The 18,409-nt window shown below is 41.4% G+C and overlaps 2 protein-coding genes across 15 annotated transcripts in view; one reads left to right on the top strand and one right to left on the bottom strand.

Annotated features, from left to right (window-relative positions):
- RNF11 (ring finger protein 11) overlaps positions 1 to 6,092 on the top strand; it is a 36,116-nt gene extending 30,024 nt beyond the window's left edge. For both annotated transcript variants that reach the window (XM_072772170.1, XM_072772171.1), the window contains exons 2-3: positions 2,687 to 2,856; positions 4,172 to 6,092. In XM_072772170.1, the coding sequence (XP_072628271.1) occupies positions 2,687 to 2,856; positions 4,172 to 4,343 (342 nt within the window). In that variant the 3' untranslated portion in view covers positions 4,344 to 6,092. The remainder of the gene's footprint in view (positions 1 to 2,686; positions 2,857 to 4,171) is intronic.
- Positions 4,728 to 18,409, bottom strand: part of TTC39A (tetratricopeptide repeat domain 39A) — a 44,599-nt gene continuing 30,917 nt past the window's right edge. For 9 of the 13 annotated variants that reach the window (XM_072772159.1, XM_072772165.1, XM_072772164.1 and 6 more), the window contains 5 exons: positions 17,277 to 17,397; positions 15,410 to 15,569; positions 14,938 to 15,052; positions 13,783 to 13,899; positions 4,728 to 13,313 (listed from right to left, as the gene is read on the bottom strand). In XM_072772159.1, coding sequence (XP_072628260.1) covers positions 13,193 to 13,313; positions 13,783 to 13,899; positions 14,938 to 15,052; positions 15,410 to 15,569; positions 17,277 to 17,397 — 634 coding nt within the window. In that variant the 3' untranslated portion in view covers positions 4,728 to 13,192. Of the gene's footprint in view, positions 13,314 to 13,782; positions 13,900 to 14,937; positions 15,053 to 15,409; positions 15,570 to 17,276; positions 17,398 to 18,409 lie in introns of those variants that run through there. The other 4 variants (XM_072772166.1, XM_072772158.1, XR_012005476.1 and 1 more) reach the window with 3 other exon arrangements.

Below are 18,409 nucleotides of genomic sequence, written 5' to 3'. Positions count from 1 at the left end.
CAACATGGGGCTCAAATTCATGACCCTAAGATCAAGAACCACGTGCTCTATGAACTCAGCTAAGTGCCATGTTTACAGGACCTTATAGCTAGTAAGTTGCAGAGTTTTATTTTTAACCATGAAACTTTTCTATATTGAATGTTTGCCTACTAGGTTAAACACTTGGAAGTTTTTTTTTTTTTTTTTTTAAACTTGGAAGTATTTAAACCAAAGACGCACCGGTCGTATTTGATCATTATTAACCAAAGGGTTGTAAAACTTTTATATGCAGTATAAAACCTGCCTTTAAATTCAGTTATTAGTTTCAGAGATAGAGTTCAGTGATTTATCAGTCTTATATAATAACCAATGCTCATTACATTACATGCCTTCCTTAATGTCCATCACCCAGATACCTCATCCCTACACCTCCTCCCCTCCAGTGACCCTGTTTGTTTCCTATGATTCTCTTATGGCTTGTTTCCTGCTTTGTTTTGTTTTGTTTTTAATTTAAAGATTTATTTATTCATGAGAGACAGAGAGAGGCAGAGATAGAAGAAGCAGGCCCCATGCAAGGGCTCAATGTGGGACTCAATCCCAGGACTCCAGGATCATGCCCTGAGCCAAAGGCAGATGCTCAACCACTGAGCCACCCAGGCGTCCCACCCTCTTTGTTTATATCTTATTATATTTTCCCCTCCCTTCCTTTATCTTCATTTTTTGTTTCTTAAATTCCATATATGAGTGAGATCATATGAAAATTCTTTGTCTTATTTCACTTAGCATAATACCCTCTAGTTCCATCCACGTCATTGCAAATGCCAAGATTTTTTTTGATGGCTAAGTAGTATTCCTGTGTGTGTGTAATGAATATTTAAAGTCTTATGTTGATCTGCCTTATTATTTTTTTAAAAAGATTTTATTTATTCATGAGACACACACAGAGAGGCAGAGACAGGCAGAGGGAAAAGCAGGCAGTTCTCATGGCAAACCTGATGTAGGATTTGATCCCAGGAACCTGGAATGGCGACCTGAGCTAAAGGCAGATGCTCAACCACTGACCCACCCAGGCGTCCCTATTGATCTCCCTTTAAAGTCTAACTATTGCCAAAGGAGTATTTACAAATAAGGCTATAGTTTAAGGGGACATAGTGGTATGTGGAAAACTCTTTTCTTCCTTGAATATTCAGTATTTAAGACTAACTTATATGTATCTGAGACTTTCCCGTAAAATTTCTCTTCAGAAAGGATATTTATACTTGAGCCCTTAAGTTTCTCATTATGGGTGCTCTTGATTATTTTATTTTTGACCACAAAAGCCATTAGTTCAAAGCAGCCTCAATTGATGTTTTGGATGATTATGGAAGTCATTTCACAGAATTTTTTTTTTTTTTTAGCTTAACACAGATTTAGCAGTTATTCCTGGAGGCATAATCTCACAATTGCGAATATTGGCTGTCCTCAAACAAGTGCTTACGTTGCAGAGATGAGGAGTGATCCTACAGGATGAGTGGAAATACCATTTTCTAAAGTAATGTGTGAATTGGTAGTTGTGAAGTTCTTTATATTCAGTAGAGATGTTCTCTGGAACATCATTTTAAGTGGCTCAAAAATTGTGGTTCTAGCCACAATGAAATCATTAGGTTACAGATGCATGATCTTCCTCATAGTTCATTGAGGTCTTTTCTCAAATGTCTCATCAGACGTTTGCTGTGAGCATCCTATCTAAAGTAGCATCCTGGGGCTCCTGGGTGGCTCAGTTGGTTGAGCATCTGACTCTTGGTTTTGTCTTAGGTTGTGATCGCATGGTTGTTGGATTGAGTCCTGTGTCAGGTTCAGTGGACAGTCTGCTTGAGATTCTCTCCCTCCATCCCTCCTCCTACTCATGGGACTTGCATGCACACTTGCTCTCTCTTTCTCTAAAATAAATCCTAAAGTAGCATCCTCCATTACCTGGCACATAAGATATTCAGTATCTGTTAAAAGAATGTATAAATAATATGAATAGAATTATTTCATGAATGTGAATAGATAAAACAATGTTTAAATTAATTTTGTATGTACTAATATATGCAAGTAAATTATAAGTAGATATTTGGCTATTTTACTTACATCTTCTAAACCTAGGTTTTCCATTTGGGAAGAAGGGTAGCCTCGTTTGGCTCAGTTGTCATATCCAAATACTTATTCAAAAGCTTAAGAAATTTCGTGAAAATTTATTGCAATAATAATCCAGCCTTTCTAAATAAATAATAATTTTAAGGTTGCTGTCTATATGGAAAGAATTTACAAATAAGATCTGTAATGACCAGTTTTAATGTAAATAATGGTATACTGAGACTACAAAACTCCATTGAATACAGAATATAGCCTAGAATATTGAAGTCTATTAATTATATATATTGTGTATTGTTCCTGTTGTACAAATAAATATATTTATTTGCACATCAAGAATGATATTAGTTATGTAGCCTTCATGTGGAAATACTTCACAATATTCCAACACAAAATGCGAGTTTTTCAGTAAAGATTTTATCTTTGAAAAGTTAGTCCAAATATGCTAAAGTTAAGGCAGAGTAAAACAATCTCCTACCTCTCCAAGGTCCCCTCCTACCCACTAAGCCAAAAAATAAGAAACAAGAAAAACATTACCCCCAAAAAACAGATGTTTAAAAAATAATCATTTTCTCTGTGTTTTAAAATTTAGGAACAAGTTCCAGTTCCAGTCTATCATCCAACACCAAGCCAGACTCGCCTAGCAACTCAGCTGACTGAAGAGGAACAAATTAGGATAGCTCAAAGAATAGGCCTTATACAACATCTGCCTAAAGGAGTTTATGACCCTGGAAGGGATGGATCAGAAAAAAAGATCCGGGAGTAAGTTTTAATTTATACATGTTTCAAAGGTCCATCTCCAGAATTTTGCTTTTGAAAAATACTCTCCTGGATTTTAGAAGTTAGATATTTAAGATAATCATTTCAAGCAAGAGAATGTTGAGTTACAGTAATTAAGAATTTTCGGTAAAAAGATAGCTAAGAAATGGTATGAATTCTGACCATATTATATGTTGTCTGTGTCCACTTGGATGACAGTTGATGTCAGTTAAAATGATTCATGTGTGATTGTGCTGGTGGCCTTGTCAGTTAGGAAAGCAATTTGGCAATATGTCAAGGACCTTCTCAGATCTATACTGTTTGAGACCGTCAGCTCTAGAGATCTGTCCTAAAGTGTGTACCTCAGTCCAACTCCTAGTGCTTTATATACAAAGATATTCACCATGGTTTTACTTAAGAGTAGAAGTATAGTTAATCGTGGCATAGGAAAACTTTGGTAGATTATGCAGTATTAAAATTGTTAAGGAGTTTTAGTGACAATGAGGAAAATCTTAAATCCTTTTTTAATTTGAGGAATAATTTTATTAAGCCTGATGAGTTGAATATCAAATTTTACTTCTGGGAAGTTTTTGTCCTCAGATCTCATTACTGTCTAAGAATCCCTAATGAGTACTTCTTATAGGTTGAGAATGATCTTGCCAACAAAGACATACTCTACTATACTATGTTGATGCTTAGTTGTTTTGACTCATAGCACGATTTAGTGCTAGTACTTAAGAACCTGTCTTGAATACGGACTTCTGAAATCCTACAGCACTGGGTTCCTTCTTAAACCTGTAGGAAAAAATGCCGTGAATCTGAAACTAGGGTTAATGAAGAGATCTTTAGCTACAGCAGCTCAGTTAAGTAGGCTAAAATTAGTGATGGTTTTTTACATAGTTATTAAAATGAAAACTGTCTTACTCCTGGGTGTACATTAAAAACTGAGTTCATGTAAACAGAGTTGATCTGATGGCTTCCTACCTGAAGCATCACATTCTTTGGGTGTCTTGTATAATATGTAGCTATTTTACAAGTGCAGTTCTAGGAATGGACCTGATCCCCACGTGGTCCATTTCTCTTTGCTCTGTTGATAGCTCTCAAACTCCCATGAATTTCCAGCGGATCAAAATGAGAGATTGCTGATGGATTAATGCTTATTAGGAAAAATCAGTTTGCATGCTTTGGTAGGATGACAAGCAAGCCATTTTCATCTGTTCGGATTAACAGTCTTTGTAATGGGATTTTAAAGAGTATTCTAGATACATCACTTCTCTAAAAAATGCTTTCTGATTTCTCTCTCCCTCACCCCCAACAGGTGTGTTATCTGTATGATGGACTTTGTTTATGGGGACCCAATTCGATTTCTGCCGTGCATGCACATCTATCACCTGGACTGTATAGATGACTGGTTGATGAGATCCTTCACGTGCCCCTCTTGCATGGAGCCAGTTGATGCAGCACTGCTTTCGTCCTACGAGACTAATTGAGCCAGGGTCTCTGGTCTGACTTCAAGTGAACCATCATTTTTTGGTGGTTTTGATCTTTTGTCACTGAGCCCAAAGAGTCAGGGATTAGGAATTAAGATCATGCACAAAAGTTTCCTAAAAATTCCTGAATGGCTGCAGATGTTGGGGAAAAAAATATGTGATATTTTAGAAACTTAGGGGGAAAAGTAGGATGGTATTTTTATGTAAAGCCTTGACCCAGTGTTTAAAAATATAATTGTATTTAGATCTTGTTATGCTCCAGTACATAGGAATTGTGTAAAGTGTTACAGCAGCTGTATATGTTTAAATTGTGTGTGTTGAAGATTAGGAAAAAGATAGTGGTTGTTTTTCCTAAATGAAATAACTCTCTTTTTCCCCCCCACCCAAATTCTTTTCTGAAGTTGCTGGCATTTGGGTCAAGGTTTTATTAAAAGCTACATTTTATAACACTGGCACAAAAAAAAGTAGTTTTAAGCTTGTTTGCACAGTTCTTTTTTTCCATTGGAAATGGAATTCATTGCCTTAGGTCTTTTTAAATAGTGTATTATTATCGTTGGGGCTGGCTCTATGCTTGAAAACCAGTTTATTTATAACCTGTTATAAGTGCTATATCTGTTTGCAGTTAGGAAATGCAGAATTCAAAGTGATCTCCTAGCTTGTAAGCAAACTGAGATGCACTATCCCTTTTCTATAAACACTGAGTTAATGTCAAGAAACCAACTCTAGTAAAGTGGGGTTTACTGTTACCCTTTCCTGTGTGTTTTATCTAATTACTTTGGTTGTTAATATGGTAATAATTAAAAGTCAAGGTAAATTTTAAATATTAAGATTTCTGATTTATGGAGCTTGAATTATGCCACCATGCTTATGTAAAATGAAAGTGGCACCATGGTGAAACTGAGAAAAGTTGCTCAGTTCTAACAGTTTTGATTTATTCTTTCTTGCGACCTCCTTCCCTTATTGTCTTGAACCATAGCAAAAGGATACTGCATCTCTTATTATTGTAGTGCTGAGGTTATTGAAGTTATATAAAACACATCTCAGTCTGTTTCTTTGAAAGGAAAAGTCCTGCTGGCTGACAAGTCTAAGCAGGGAGAATTAAGATAAACGTATTCATGTTTTGCACACAAACGCAGAATTTGTATAACCATATGACTTCATAGTTGTGATCTCAAAGAGGGAATTTCTCCTTTATCTTTCTTGCAGTTAATGTAAGAACACTCTGAATCTCTAAGCTTCTGAAGTGTTAGAGGTGTTAGAGGTATAGATGGTTTAGTAAAGATGTAGTTTGTAATGTTTTATCCATTTAGCATGTGTTTATTTTTCCTTATGTACTCAGAGGTGACTTATTTGTTCAGCTCAGTGATATTATACAGCTAAGTATATCATTCATTAGCAAAAGGAGAAGCAATCTCAATCTAACATCAGAAATGTTTATTTAATATTGAGTTGAATATTTGACTCTAACACTTTTCTACATACAAAACACAAGTATCTTGAGGGTTCTTCAAAATTGCATTGTAGAGGAATTCAGTATGTCATAAATACTTAAAGATTTGACACTAGACTGTAGTATCCATATGTTGGTTAATTTTCTTATGAGCCCCATGATGGAAAGACTTAAAGATGAATTTGAGAAAAACTGAAAATTAGATTATCAGGTTCTGTTAAATTGTTACATGTATCTTGCTTAAGTTTTTGTTCATTAATTTATATCCACTCAATTACATAAAGCAAATTTGGAGGAAACACCTGAAGTTGTGCAATATTTTCATAGATATTACTTTTTTTATCCTTGTGTTTTCTACTTATACATGTCTGACTTTCCTTTTTTCTAGATTGTTAAAATTGGTAAGTGAACTTTTAAAAACTAATGTTGCTGTTAGTCTTTATTGCAAGGCTTCTTTCACAGAAGTTTGGCAGTAATAGTGAAGGAACTAGAATTGAGCTGAAAAAAAATTTTTAAGGTACTTTGTATTCTTTAATTTTGATTTCCATACACCATGTTAAGAACTATCAATTTTGGCTTTTACTAAGTTAAATAAAGTTATAATACAGTTGTAAAGGGCTACAGTTAGAGTTGTTTACGTAAGAATATTCCCCAAATTATCTAATCCTTTCTTTTAAATGGTGTATAATTTTAATCTCTAAGTTTATAAACTTGGGAAGTATTTTTTATGTGGCATTTAATACCATCTAATCATAAATTTAGAAGCTTGATAGCTTCAGATTTTCTGAAGCCAAATAATAGGTGCAACATTTCGATTTAGGGAAGATGCATTCAAGGTTGGCTATAGGATTTGAAATGTCTGAAAAGCCTGACCAGGAAAAAGTAAAAGAAATCTTAAGTGTAAACCTAGAAGTTAGTTGAAATACTTCGGTTCACAAAAACCTTTTCAATTCTGAGTGTTCTTTATAGAGAATGTCTTAAACCAGGAAAAGATTTCCTCCTGTTGGTGTCCCCTACATAAGCCCGTATGATTTTACAGAGTACGGTGAGCATTGGGCTAACTTTCTTTGCACACAAAGCCTGGTCATAAGGAAGCACATATTTTACAAAGGAATAATAGTCAAAAGCAGACCTGCCTAGATTTCTGAGACTGAAATGGTAAGCAGTGAAGAAGGTAAGTTTCTTTGGCATGATTCAGAAATGTAAGCAGTTTGGTGGTTACCTCCGCTCAAAGGCATCGCCTAGCATTGTCTCAGAGCCAGCCGATTGCACGGCAGCCACTATAGTAGCCTCAGCTAATTTCATAAGCCTTTAATTTTGAAATTAGTGAACATGAGAACAGTGGGATTGGGTAGTATCTCAAGTACTTTTAAATTTACTCACTGACTGTAAAGATCATGTGGTCTTTTCCTGGATGGATGAAAGAGAAGCTAGTTTATAATCCATCCTGTACCCTCTCCACAGCTCCCCTGCTCTAATGCTACACTGCGCTATGCGTTCAGTGTAGCTCCATCATGGGAAGTATGGGCAGAAGAGCCGTCAGCATCCTGAGCTGGCTTTTCCTGACTGTGTTTTTTATTAATCCTTTGAGAACTTAGCTGAATTCCTTCTAATTTCTTCCCTCCTAGTCTCCATTCCTAAATATTTGGCCATTGAGGTCTCGTTTGCATCAATTTCATGCCTCTTCTATTCATGAAGGCTGTGCTGTGTTCCTGCTCTCTTCAGGAATGATCTAATTATAGGCTAGCCTACCTGTTAAGATGGGATCTGCCCATTCATCTCTTTATTTTTTTTTATTTATTTATGATAGACATAGAGAGAGAGAGGCAGAGACACAGGCAGAGGGAGAAGCAGTCTCCATGCTGGGAGCCCAACGCGGGACTCCATCCCGGGACTCCAGGATCGCGCCCTGGGCCAAAGGCAGGCGCGAAACCGCTGAGCCACCCAGGGATCCCCCATTCATCTCTTTAAATACATTGTTTTCCTTAAAGATATACACAAAACATCTTTAGGTGCTCATTAATAAATGCTTGTTATTGAATATAATTACTGATTGACCTATTATTAGATGAGGTTTTCCTGAGAGCCATTACAAGTGGTCTCTGAAAGAATTTTTTTCTCAGTTTTGTGGATGAAAACATGTATTTGCCTATGGCTAGGCAGTGATTTAATACAATCCAGATTTATGGCTTTCGTGTGTGGTAATCAAATGAAACATAAGGATTTAATAGAGTAACGGTAAACGTTTGATTGTATAATATAAACATCTTAAAAATAGTACTTTTTCTAAGTGGTTTGAAAGATATACGAAGTTAATTCTATGTATTTAGGGAAAGTTAAAGCCAACTTAAGTTGGCTATTAATTAGCTCTGCACATAAAGTATTTTTACTAGAGAGAAATACCTTTTTTTCTTCTAAGCTCCTAAGAGCTAAATTACAACACATTAAGGTTTATATTAAAATGACACATTAATAAATGGATGAGGCACATGTATTTTGGCAATGTTAATTTTTAAATATAGTTTGTAATTTGTTTTCTGAGAGCCTGTGGATCTAAAAACATCCCACACAAAAAAGATTAGCCCAGTTAATTCTACCCAGTTTATAAATTTATAATTTTATAAATTACATAGTGGTAGTTTAAAAAATAACAGCATGACTGGGTGCTCCTTGATTCAGAGGTTGATTGTCCAGGTATGAGTATTGCTTTTCTATTTTGGCTATTTCCTTGCTCTTTAGCTTGGAAACAGAATCCATGAGTCCCTTTACAACCCATTTCCTAATCCATAAAATTTTGTTAGGGGCTTCAGCAAAACTGTACAAAAGGGATTTGGATTTATCTATGTTTTAATTGTCCACATTGTTCTTGTCCGTATTAGCACTCTGTGCAATAGTCTTTGGTCAGAGCAACAGCTGGATCCACCTGTTTAATGTTGTTGATCAACTAAAACCATTTACTGTTTTCATAAAGTTTTTAAGACAACTTCAGGAGAGAGAACTTTCTTTTACATTTTTTTTCTTGAGAAAAACTACTTTCCACTGGAAGACGGTCTTCTTTAAATGCCTCCACAGAAAGTTTTTTTCTCTGCATATGAATGAAGCAGCATTATCAAGGTATAGACTCGAAGCATCTAAAACTGATCCTGATCAAAGGAGGAGCAGCATCAGTGCTTGTAGACTCCGGATTTCTTGGCCCTGAGAAAAGTTGAAACAAGGTAGCTGAGGGTTTACCTCCAGAGTCTGGTCCTAGTGGTGAACCCTGTGAGATTCGGTTGCTTTGCAAAAGTAATGAGCCCAGCTTCCTGGGGAAGGCCTCCTAATGGTTCCCCTCGCCATTTAGGATCCAAAGGCAAGTCTTGGACAACGTGTGAATCGGGAAGCCAGGATCATGCGTCAGGGTCAGGATCGGACACCGAGATTGGCCTCCAGCACGGTCCATTCAGGAGGTGTGGAAATAGGTCACATCTGCCAGTTCCAGAGCCATGCCACAGGATTTCTGCTGTGTGAGCTATTAGCCAGCACCTTTCCCATCCGCAGTAGTGGCCCAGAGGTCAGTATAAGTCAGATTCAACTTTAAGTTGATAATTTTACCAGCAGTTCAGCAAAGTGTGGCTTTAGAATTCAGGTGCCCAGCTTTAAATCTCTGCTGCATGATAGCTGTGTGATCTTAGGCAAGTTCTTTACCCTTTGTCTCCATTTCTCATGTGTATTAGTCCCTACTTCATAGAGTGGTTACGAGAATGACATGTAAAGTGCTTACACTAGCAACAGGTAAATAGCGAGCACTTAATATTAGCCATTATTTTTCAAAACACCCAGAGCATATGGAATCTGGTGTTCTGAACAATTTGCTAATGATATGAGGAAAAATAAAACCCAATCCAGTCATTAGTGAGGTGTTACCTGTGATGTGTCTGATTAAACTCGAATGTCAGCTTGTAGAAGTCCATAGCAACCTTTCGTAACTGTCCTCCCAAGGGAACGGCTGTTCTATTTTGTCACTCAACAGTTGGCTTTATAGAGTAAAAGCAATTCATACATTGCTCATTTGGAAATGGATTTTTCAAGCTGCCAAATGGGTTTCCTTGTTTGTGGACCTAACCTGTTCAGCAGTGATGAACTTTGTACTAGATTTCAAGAGCTGTGCTAACCTAAGCAAAAAAGCATTTTCCAACCTTGGAAAAGCTACATCTGAGGTAGGTGTGTATGAGAAGTTCCCATTTTTGCTTGGTTTTCAGAATCCAAGCACCTCTCATTTATTAGTGAATTAGTATGATGGTGCTAACATAAGGAAACAGTTGTTAGGCTTTCAATTTGAAGCAAAGAAAAAGACTGTCTTGTCCTCAGCATCTTAGAATAAACAAACTTGGGAGTAACTCCAGAGAAAAGTCTGATTTTTTTTTTTTTTCTTCATGATTCTAACACTCAGCTGGCAGAGGCTTTCTGAAAACCTCCTGGTGCCATTCAGTTGCTGGAACTCCTCCACCTGGGTCTCAGCCAAGTCTTGTGTTGGCATTGGCCTTTTAGGGTCCCGGCTTTGCTGTCAGGTTATGACTTTCTGCCACGAATGACGAAAGCTGTCTTGGAAGCACTCCCATTCCGACTTGAGATAAGGAATTGGGAATCCTGCCAACACACGGGAGAGCTGATAGGGGCCAGCACAGTGCTGGAAGCCGCCCTGCCAGTCCGAGGCCCGTGCCCATGAGAGGCGGAGGTAGACTTTCCATGGCCAGGGCCTGTGTAGATCGTGTTACGTAGTCACTGCTTCCGAACAGCGGAGCTCCTCTGTGTATCAGGATTTAGCCTTTCCCCAAATGAAGATGTTGGCTCTCCCGTGCTGGGCTACTGTCGAGGCCCACGAGAAAGCCTGCTGTTTCTCGCAGAGTCGCTTAGGGATACCAGGCTTTGGCAGCAGGTAGGGAGGTACATAGCCTTACCTCATTTTGGATGTGAAAATCCAGAAACATGGGACCAGAGTCACACTCAGAACCATTGACAGCAGGAAAGAGCCTTAATCTAGTGCAAATTACTAATCTTTTGAGAGTCCATGACTTTTCCAAGGTCACTCTGAAAATTAGTAACAAAATGGGGACTCGAATTCAGGTCTCCTTACTTCGAGGCCAGAATTCTCCACCTGGAAGCTAGCTGCCTCTCCCGGGTACATGTGCTAGAAAGCTCTGCACTATTAGAGACATAACAACTAGAAGTGGCTCAAAGGAGATAGAAGCAGCCCAGGACAGAATATTCACTTTCAAAGTTTCTGAACAAAGATAATGGTGGTAGACACCTGACATTTTCACCCAACTTCATAAACATGTTTTTAATAGATGTCTTCAGCCGCAGGTGGCATAAAGGAGCCCAAACCCACTAACTTCTCTTACCAGCCAGACTGTGGCCACAGCAGCAGACAGAGGTCAGGTGACCTCGGCTCATTAATGAAGCCCAGCAGGAAATCGGTAATAACATTGACAAGGAAACCATCCTGGCATACATTTTTTTTAAGTGCCTAAAATGAATGTTTAAGTTTTTTGTTAACTGCAATTTTACAAACTGTGCTTGGTATCTTGTGACCAGCGTGCTGTTATCTATCTGCAGCGGTAGGTACTAGCGTTCCTGTATGTGAAGGAACCATGAAAGGCCACCCTCCTCCAGTAGCCTGGTTCTAGTCACTGCTGTCACCCTCCCTGCCTGACAACCTAGGCTCAGGCTGCCCTGGAGAGCAAGCTTGCAAAGGACTTGCTCTTGGTGGCGAGCATTCTGTGTCTAGATCTAACAAAATGAGAAATTTTTTTTCATAGCATTTCTGCTCTGACAGTACTAAGTGCAAAACGATCTTGAATGAGGGTTTTGTTTTCCTAATGAGAGTTTGCTTTACTTAAAACCTATGACTTCATTCGGTATTAGTCACAGAAGGCTGCTTGCCTGTGTTAATAGATTAACCTCCCCAGCCCATGGCAGATGTTCATAGGTGTTGGCTAAAAGTCCAGAATTCCAGAAGATTAGGAAGTTGTCTGTGGTTCTTCCCTTACAGAAATTGCATTCATCTCTGAGGAGACACATTTCACAGATGAGTATTTTTACTGTGTACATGATTTTCTTCCTCCAGGGAAATGGTGAAGTTGAAGTATGCCGTCCTTAGCTGGGCATATGGTCACTGAACTGGAGCTCTCACTGTAACAGCCCTGGAGCTTGCAAATTCAGATGCTTTGAGAGCCCAGAAGGAGAATATGGGAGTTTAAAGCAGCCTCTACTCAGCTCTGATTGTTGCCTTGTTCTATAGGGATGTTGCCAGGTTGGATTTTCTTTTTAAATAAGAGGCCAGAAACCAGATTTGTTGCGATCTCCCCATCTTTAAATGTCAGTAACTTATTTTAAAACATTTAAGGCATCATGTTGTCTAAATAAAACATACCTGGGCCATATGGCTTCTGATCCAGACTCTGCCTTGCCCAAGAATTCAAGCAACACATACTCTACTGAAATAGATGTTGCGTGATCTCTTAAGTGTGTGAGTTTTATTACTTAAATATCTTTTCTCTTAACTGAAAAATCTAAAACATACACAACAGGCCAAGAATATAACCATTCTAAGAAAAATGCTGTCAGGAAATAAATGTACCTCATAGTAAAGCACAGAGGATTTTTGTTTTGTGACTTATTCCCAGCTGGTTCCCGTGGGCACAGTGAGGATGCAGACTGGTGTTGAGACCCTCCCCCACGACGTCTTGGCTTTGGTGCAGAAAGAGCCACAAAGCTCCCGTTCCGTCAGGCCTCAGCAACTCTCAGTCCTTATTAATGAAGATTGATTTTTTTTTTCCTGTAGATAGACTCACAGGTCTTTTTAGTGAAATAATACTCATCTGATTTTTTTTTTAATTAGAAAGTTACTAAGGGAGTGAAAATGAAGTGTAAGAAGTAAGGTGTAGGTGCCTGTGCAACCTCTTGCCCAGCACTCAGAAGCCTTGATGGGGTCTTTGGCCTTGGAAGCTGAGACACTGCTGAATTTTGAAAAAGCATCATCTGTAGATTTACCTTCAGATCAGTATGGGTTGAAACAAAGATTTACAGTTTTTCTTTTAAGCCAACTGTGATCCCATTAATATATTTCTAAGGAAAATGTAAACTGTTCATACATTCTCTTAAACATCACAGTGAAAAACAAGTACCCGTATGTGTGACAGGGCAGGCCGAGGGCCCCACCCACTCTCCTTGAAGGCCCTTGGCCGCACTGGTGAGAATGCCGGCTTCCCTTCCGAGTGGATACCTATGTCGCGCTGTCCCGCTGGAGCACCGGTGGGCCCCAAAGGCAGGGCGGGGGGTGGGGGGATCTTTTTGAAATGTTTCCAGGAGCTCTGTCCGTGTCTCTGTCTTCCAGCCTGGGAGGGAGTGCTGTATAAAACTACAAAGACACTGAGCCCGTGGATCTGGTGCCATTCTCTAGGGAAGACTTGGCTTGGAGTACGGCTGCCTGGATTCTAAAATGTGTCCTTGACTCCATGGAGTAATTCTTGTAGTTTTGCCTGGAAAAAAGCAAAGAATCAGACCTGTAAGGCTGCCCTGGGAAGTGTTCTTCCTTCAGTCTGAGCTGCAGGAGGCTACCAGGCCAAGGAGGCTCTCTGTCCGAAGAGGTGGGCCCTGCCCAGTGTGGACTCACAGATCCCACACAGTGCCCTCACCCTGGTAGGTACCCTTGAACTACTCCACGCCTGCTGAGTCCCCAGGCCTGACAGAATTATTTTAAGAGAGAAATCCATGGGGCCAGAAGGTGGCAGACCTGGGTCTTCTACTAGCTCTGCAGTTGGGCCTGTGGTGCGACCCTGGGTAATTCATTCCCTATTTCTGGGATCCCGATCCTTGCGGGGTTCCCAGGGACCAGGCCTGGCCTCTGGACTCCCATAATGCCCTTACCAGCACCCTCCCTGCTGCCTCTGCTCCTGTCTCCTGAGCTTGGGGGGAACAAAGGAGAGACCAGTGCTACCCACGCCTTACTTGGCAGTTTCCAAGAGTTTGACAGCCTCTTCGTTTCTGCCTTGCTCCATAAACAGTAGGGCCAGCTCCAGCAGGGCATTTGGGATCAAGTAGTGGTCATATTTAATCTTCTTTTCACTGTAGGACAGAGAAGAATATGGCTTATAGGCCCTGCTCTTGGATATCCTTCGGGTTCGTCCTGAGCCCTCTCCGCGTGGAAAGATCTGATCCGGGCCCTCATGCACGTCTCCCTGACAATGAAGCCTAGTTGGGGGAGACTCTTAGCCGTAGAAAGGTTTATGATCGCCAGCAGGGCTTTCCAGTCCTCTGCACCTAGGGCCCCAACAACTTCTGGCTTGTGCCTGTCCTTTGCCCATGCCCACCTTTGTCCCCGACCCCCCTGGTCCAGGGGAAATGGTTTACGAAATTAGGAAGTCTCCTGTCTCCAGGCTGGCTCTTCTGACCCATCCTCCAAGCTGCCCCAGAGGTCACCTTTTAAAACCCAAATCTGCCCTGTGAAGTATTCTTCTCGGATCTTCTGTCTACAGGATAAAGTTCGGCCATATAAGCAAAACATCCATCCCTTCTCCGTCTAGTCCCCCTTACTTCCTCTGTAACCCTGTCCCTCTGTAACTTCACCCAGGCAGGGAAGGACTTAATCACTGTTACCCCGACCTTCCGTGTTTTCCTTGTGCCCAGGTACCTACTCAAAACTCCTGCTTTCCTTTCTCTGCCTAATAAACTTCCCAGTTGAGATGGCCTCCCTGGGAAGCCTTATCTCGCAGTATGTTTAGGTCCCTCCTCAGGGCACTGCTTGCCTCAAGCACAGTCTTGATCATACCAGATGGAGTTCCTAAAGCTTCTGCCTATAATGCTTGTGCTCCTCAAGGGCGGAGTTGAGTTACAAACTCTAGGGGGCACCATTCCCCTGAAAGTTCAGTGTTGGACTCCTGTGGTTGGCCGGGCTGGTGGCCCCAGGGAATGGGATCCGATGATCTTGCCCAGTAAGGACCCTGGCGTAGAACAGACACTAGTACAAGTGCAGTGAGGGGGGTGGGCTAGGGTCAAGCACTGGAGCGCTCGTGAGGGAGGAGAACCCAGCCAGTTCTATCCAGGAGACCCGGGCCCAGCAGTAGGCCGGCCACCCGGGCTGGGAGCAGCCACCTAGGCACTTACTTGGAAGAGATGCTCCTGAAATTCTCCTCAGCTTCCTGGACACGGCCCAGGTATTTCAGGCAGAGGCCTTTCAGCAACTTCACCAAGCACTCATCATCCACTGAGTACTCATTCTCTGAGAATAGGGGAGTGAGGGAAGAAGGCAGGCTCGTTTATTTCTGCGACAGTTACTCGCAGAGCCCCTACTCTGCTGGGCCCTGGGGACAGAGTGGTAACTGACCCATAGTCACTGTCCTCAGGAAGTTCATAACTGGGAAGGAAAAACAGATACTGACACAGTGACAATGTAGTGAGATCAGGATTGACGTGGGAGCCCAGGGGCTGTGGGAGCCCAGAAGAGGCCTTAACCCTACCTGGGGGACAAGGGACAATGAGGAGAAATGCCACTGAAACTCAGTCTAGAAAGGCAAAGGACCATTAACCAGGGTAGAGAAGGACATTTTTGGTAGAGGGAACCTGTAACTGTAAAGACCTGTGATGTGACTCAGCCTGGCAGGTTCAAGGGCCCGGGGGTGGTCACCTGGGCCCTTCTCCAGCATCTCTTCAGCCTTGGTGATAATCCCAAGGATCCTGTCCGTGAGTTCCGGCTGCTTCCCGATCACAGCGTAGCCGTTCCAAATGTACATCATTTCCTGAGGGCAAGGGAGGAAGTCAGTCCAAAGGTTTCCTCCCCAGTAGGGTCTCAGTTTCCCCAGTTGTAAAATGTGTAGCTCAGATCAGAGGATCACTAAAGGCCCTTCTGGCTCTTAAGACTGTGTCACCTTGTCTCTCTTCCCCCGAGGCACTGGGCTTGAAGGGCCATCATGAAAATTGCAACACACATCCTGATACCTTTCTTGGCTTTGGCTGCCAGGAATATCAGAATACTAAGTTGGATGTTTATTTATAATTCCATTAGCATTTCCTAAACTATGGAACCAGGTCATAGATGTGAAAGTGATTTGTATACAAAAAGTTCTAAAAACATGTTACAGCTTTGGTTCTTGTTATGTTCTAGGGAGGAAACTTAAGTTTAGAACCAGTATTCCTCTAATGGTATATATGGTCCCAAGGTAGCAAATGTTCCTGCAAAAAAATAGGTGTCTGTGGCTCAAAAGGTTAGGGGAAAAAATCATTTTCAGCTTATTCTTGGAGACTTACTATACATATTATCATATAAGGCTCCAAAAGATCCACAGTATATCAACTTTGTTTAGGCTGGTCTGTCCCAAATATATTTAATCACAGACTGTTTTAGGCATAAAAAGCATTTTGCAGATTATAGTTTGGGAAATTCTCTCCTGAATTTTTGGTATAGTCACTTGTTGCCCTTTCATCCCCCATATGATAATAGTTTTATTGTACGTTTTATTTTTTTTATTGTACATTTTAAAGTTTCAAAATTGGTTCAGAAATACATAAATTCTATATTAATCAAATTTTTTTATTTATAAATATTTAACATTTTATCAGCTAAGTCTCATACTGCTGTATGAAACAGGCAAGGTATATATTACCCCTGATTTTACATTAAGAGAAGGGGAACCCTATCGAAGGTCATAGTTGGTGAACAGTGGGGCCAGGACCAGAAAAAAACAGTGCCTTTCTACTTTTTTGGCTACCTTAGTATTTGAATAACAGACTTAACAAGCTAGAAACTTCTCTAATTCCTGCTAAAATCATGAGTGGAATTAGCATCATTCAGAATCTGGGCTCTAAAACCATTCTAGGTTTAAAATCTAACAAGTCACTAGCTGTGTGATCCAGAGGAGTTATTTCATCTACTTATATCTTACCTATTTCTTAGATATTTTATCTTCCTGCTTATCTCTTATGCCTTCTTACCCCATCTGTAAAATCGGGATACACCAACATCTACACAGGGTGGTTGTGAGGATCAAATGAAGCAATGGGTATAAAGAACACAGCCCGTGCCCAATAACACTGTTAGCTATTATAGACTTGAACAGAACACGGTCCTGGGCCTTAGGAGAACGTGGTCCAGTGAGGGGGACAGTGTAAACCATTAAAATATGGCAGGACTAAAACAGATGTGTGGGAACATAAACAGCTGAGTGATGCCTTTGCCCGGGCACTTTCACCTCGAAGCATCTGAAGCCTGCCTCCCTGTCTCCCCACCGCCACCGGACCAGTACTTTAATCAAGCAGGGCCTGGCTCAGACTCATTTGTGTGCTTCTGTCACAGTGCTAGGTAAACTGTGAAACCCTTTCCAGAGCCCTGAGGCATGAAGGTCTTTCTCCCCGCAACCACTTCCCCCTGGCCCTCGCAGTATCTCTGGCTTTCAGTAACCCCCACAATCCCAAACAAGCGCAGGGACAGTCTAGACCCTCCTACCCACCAGAGCAGGAATTGGCAAAGAGACTGGTTTGGGAGAGAGGTAGCGTCTGGATTTCCGGATGGCAAACTTCTCTGTGGGTAGAGATTTCCCAGCAATCTTGAGCTTCAGGGCAGGCACTGCTCTGTGAAAGAGATGAGGGGAAGAAAAACCTAGGGAGGCCGGCTCTCCAGCTTGGCTCCTCTCGGGGCCTCAGTTTCCCCAGTTTATATGAGGCACTGTGTTGGACTACAGCATAGCCTGGAGCTCTGGCCTTCCACCGCAGGCCCTGCCTCCAGACGTGACCACTTCTAAGGCTGGGTAAGAGGCCTCCTCCACACCCACTGGCAGAGGTGAGAATGTCAGCAAACGTCGCAGGCCTGCTTTGCTAGTTGTCTTGCTTCCAAGACAAGCCTCATTTCCAGAAGGCTCAGCAGAAGTCTGACCCCAGTTTCATATGGGAGATTAACACCCAGAGGAAGGGAAGGAGCTGCCTAAGACCACACGGCTCAAACCTTTAACTTGCCACGTGAGTTGTGGCCGTCTCAGCTGTTTCCACGGGCAGAGTAAAATGCATGCAGCTAGGCAAGCTCCCACATCTGGAGCCTCACTCACCCAGCTCCATCCCACCCTGAGATCTGCACACACTGGGTGTGGCTGGGACCCTCAGGCCTGAGCCTTCCAGGCCCAGGAAACAGCTGGGTCTGGTTGTGAGGTTCCTTGCCAAACATCTCCCTTGCTTATTCACCGGAACCTCTCTGGACGCCAGTTTTCTCATCTCTGAATTGGATCTGATGATATGAATGGGGGCAGGATTTGTCACCCCAAAATATGCCTCTTTGGCATAAGGATTATTTTAAGCTGATTAAGAAACAGCAGATATAGAAAAAGCTCTGAAAACCTAATAGAAGCTGAGCTTTCCTAAGACAATTATAAGAGACCTCCCATTTATCAGGGTGTCTCCTCTGTGTCTGGAAGAAGATGAGAAGCCCCAGAAACTCTTTTCAAAGGAAAAGGCTGAGACTTAAATCCGCAGAAGCACCTTACCCTCCTTTACCTGCTTTGCCTGAAAACCTCCCGTAACAGGCTCCCCCACCCCAAACATTTTTTATCTTTAGGGATGGTATTTAAGGTGATGGCCTGGGCCATTTCAGTTG

Source organism: Canis lupus, chromosome 13, assembly GCF_048164855.1.
Source record: "Canis lupus baileyi chromosome 13, mCanLup2.hap1, whole genome shotgun sequence".
NCBI classification, from domain to species: domain Eukaryota; kingdom Metazoa; phylum Chordata; class Mammalia; order Carnivora; family Canidae; genus Canis; species Canis lupus.
Note: the sequence above shows the minus strand (reverse complement) of the source record. Positions and strands in the feature narration are given on the sequence as shown.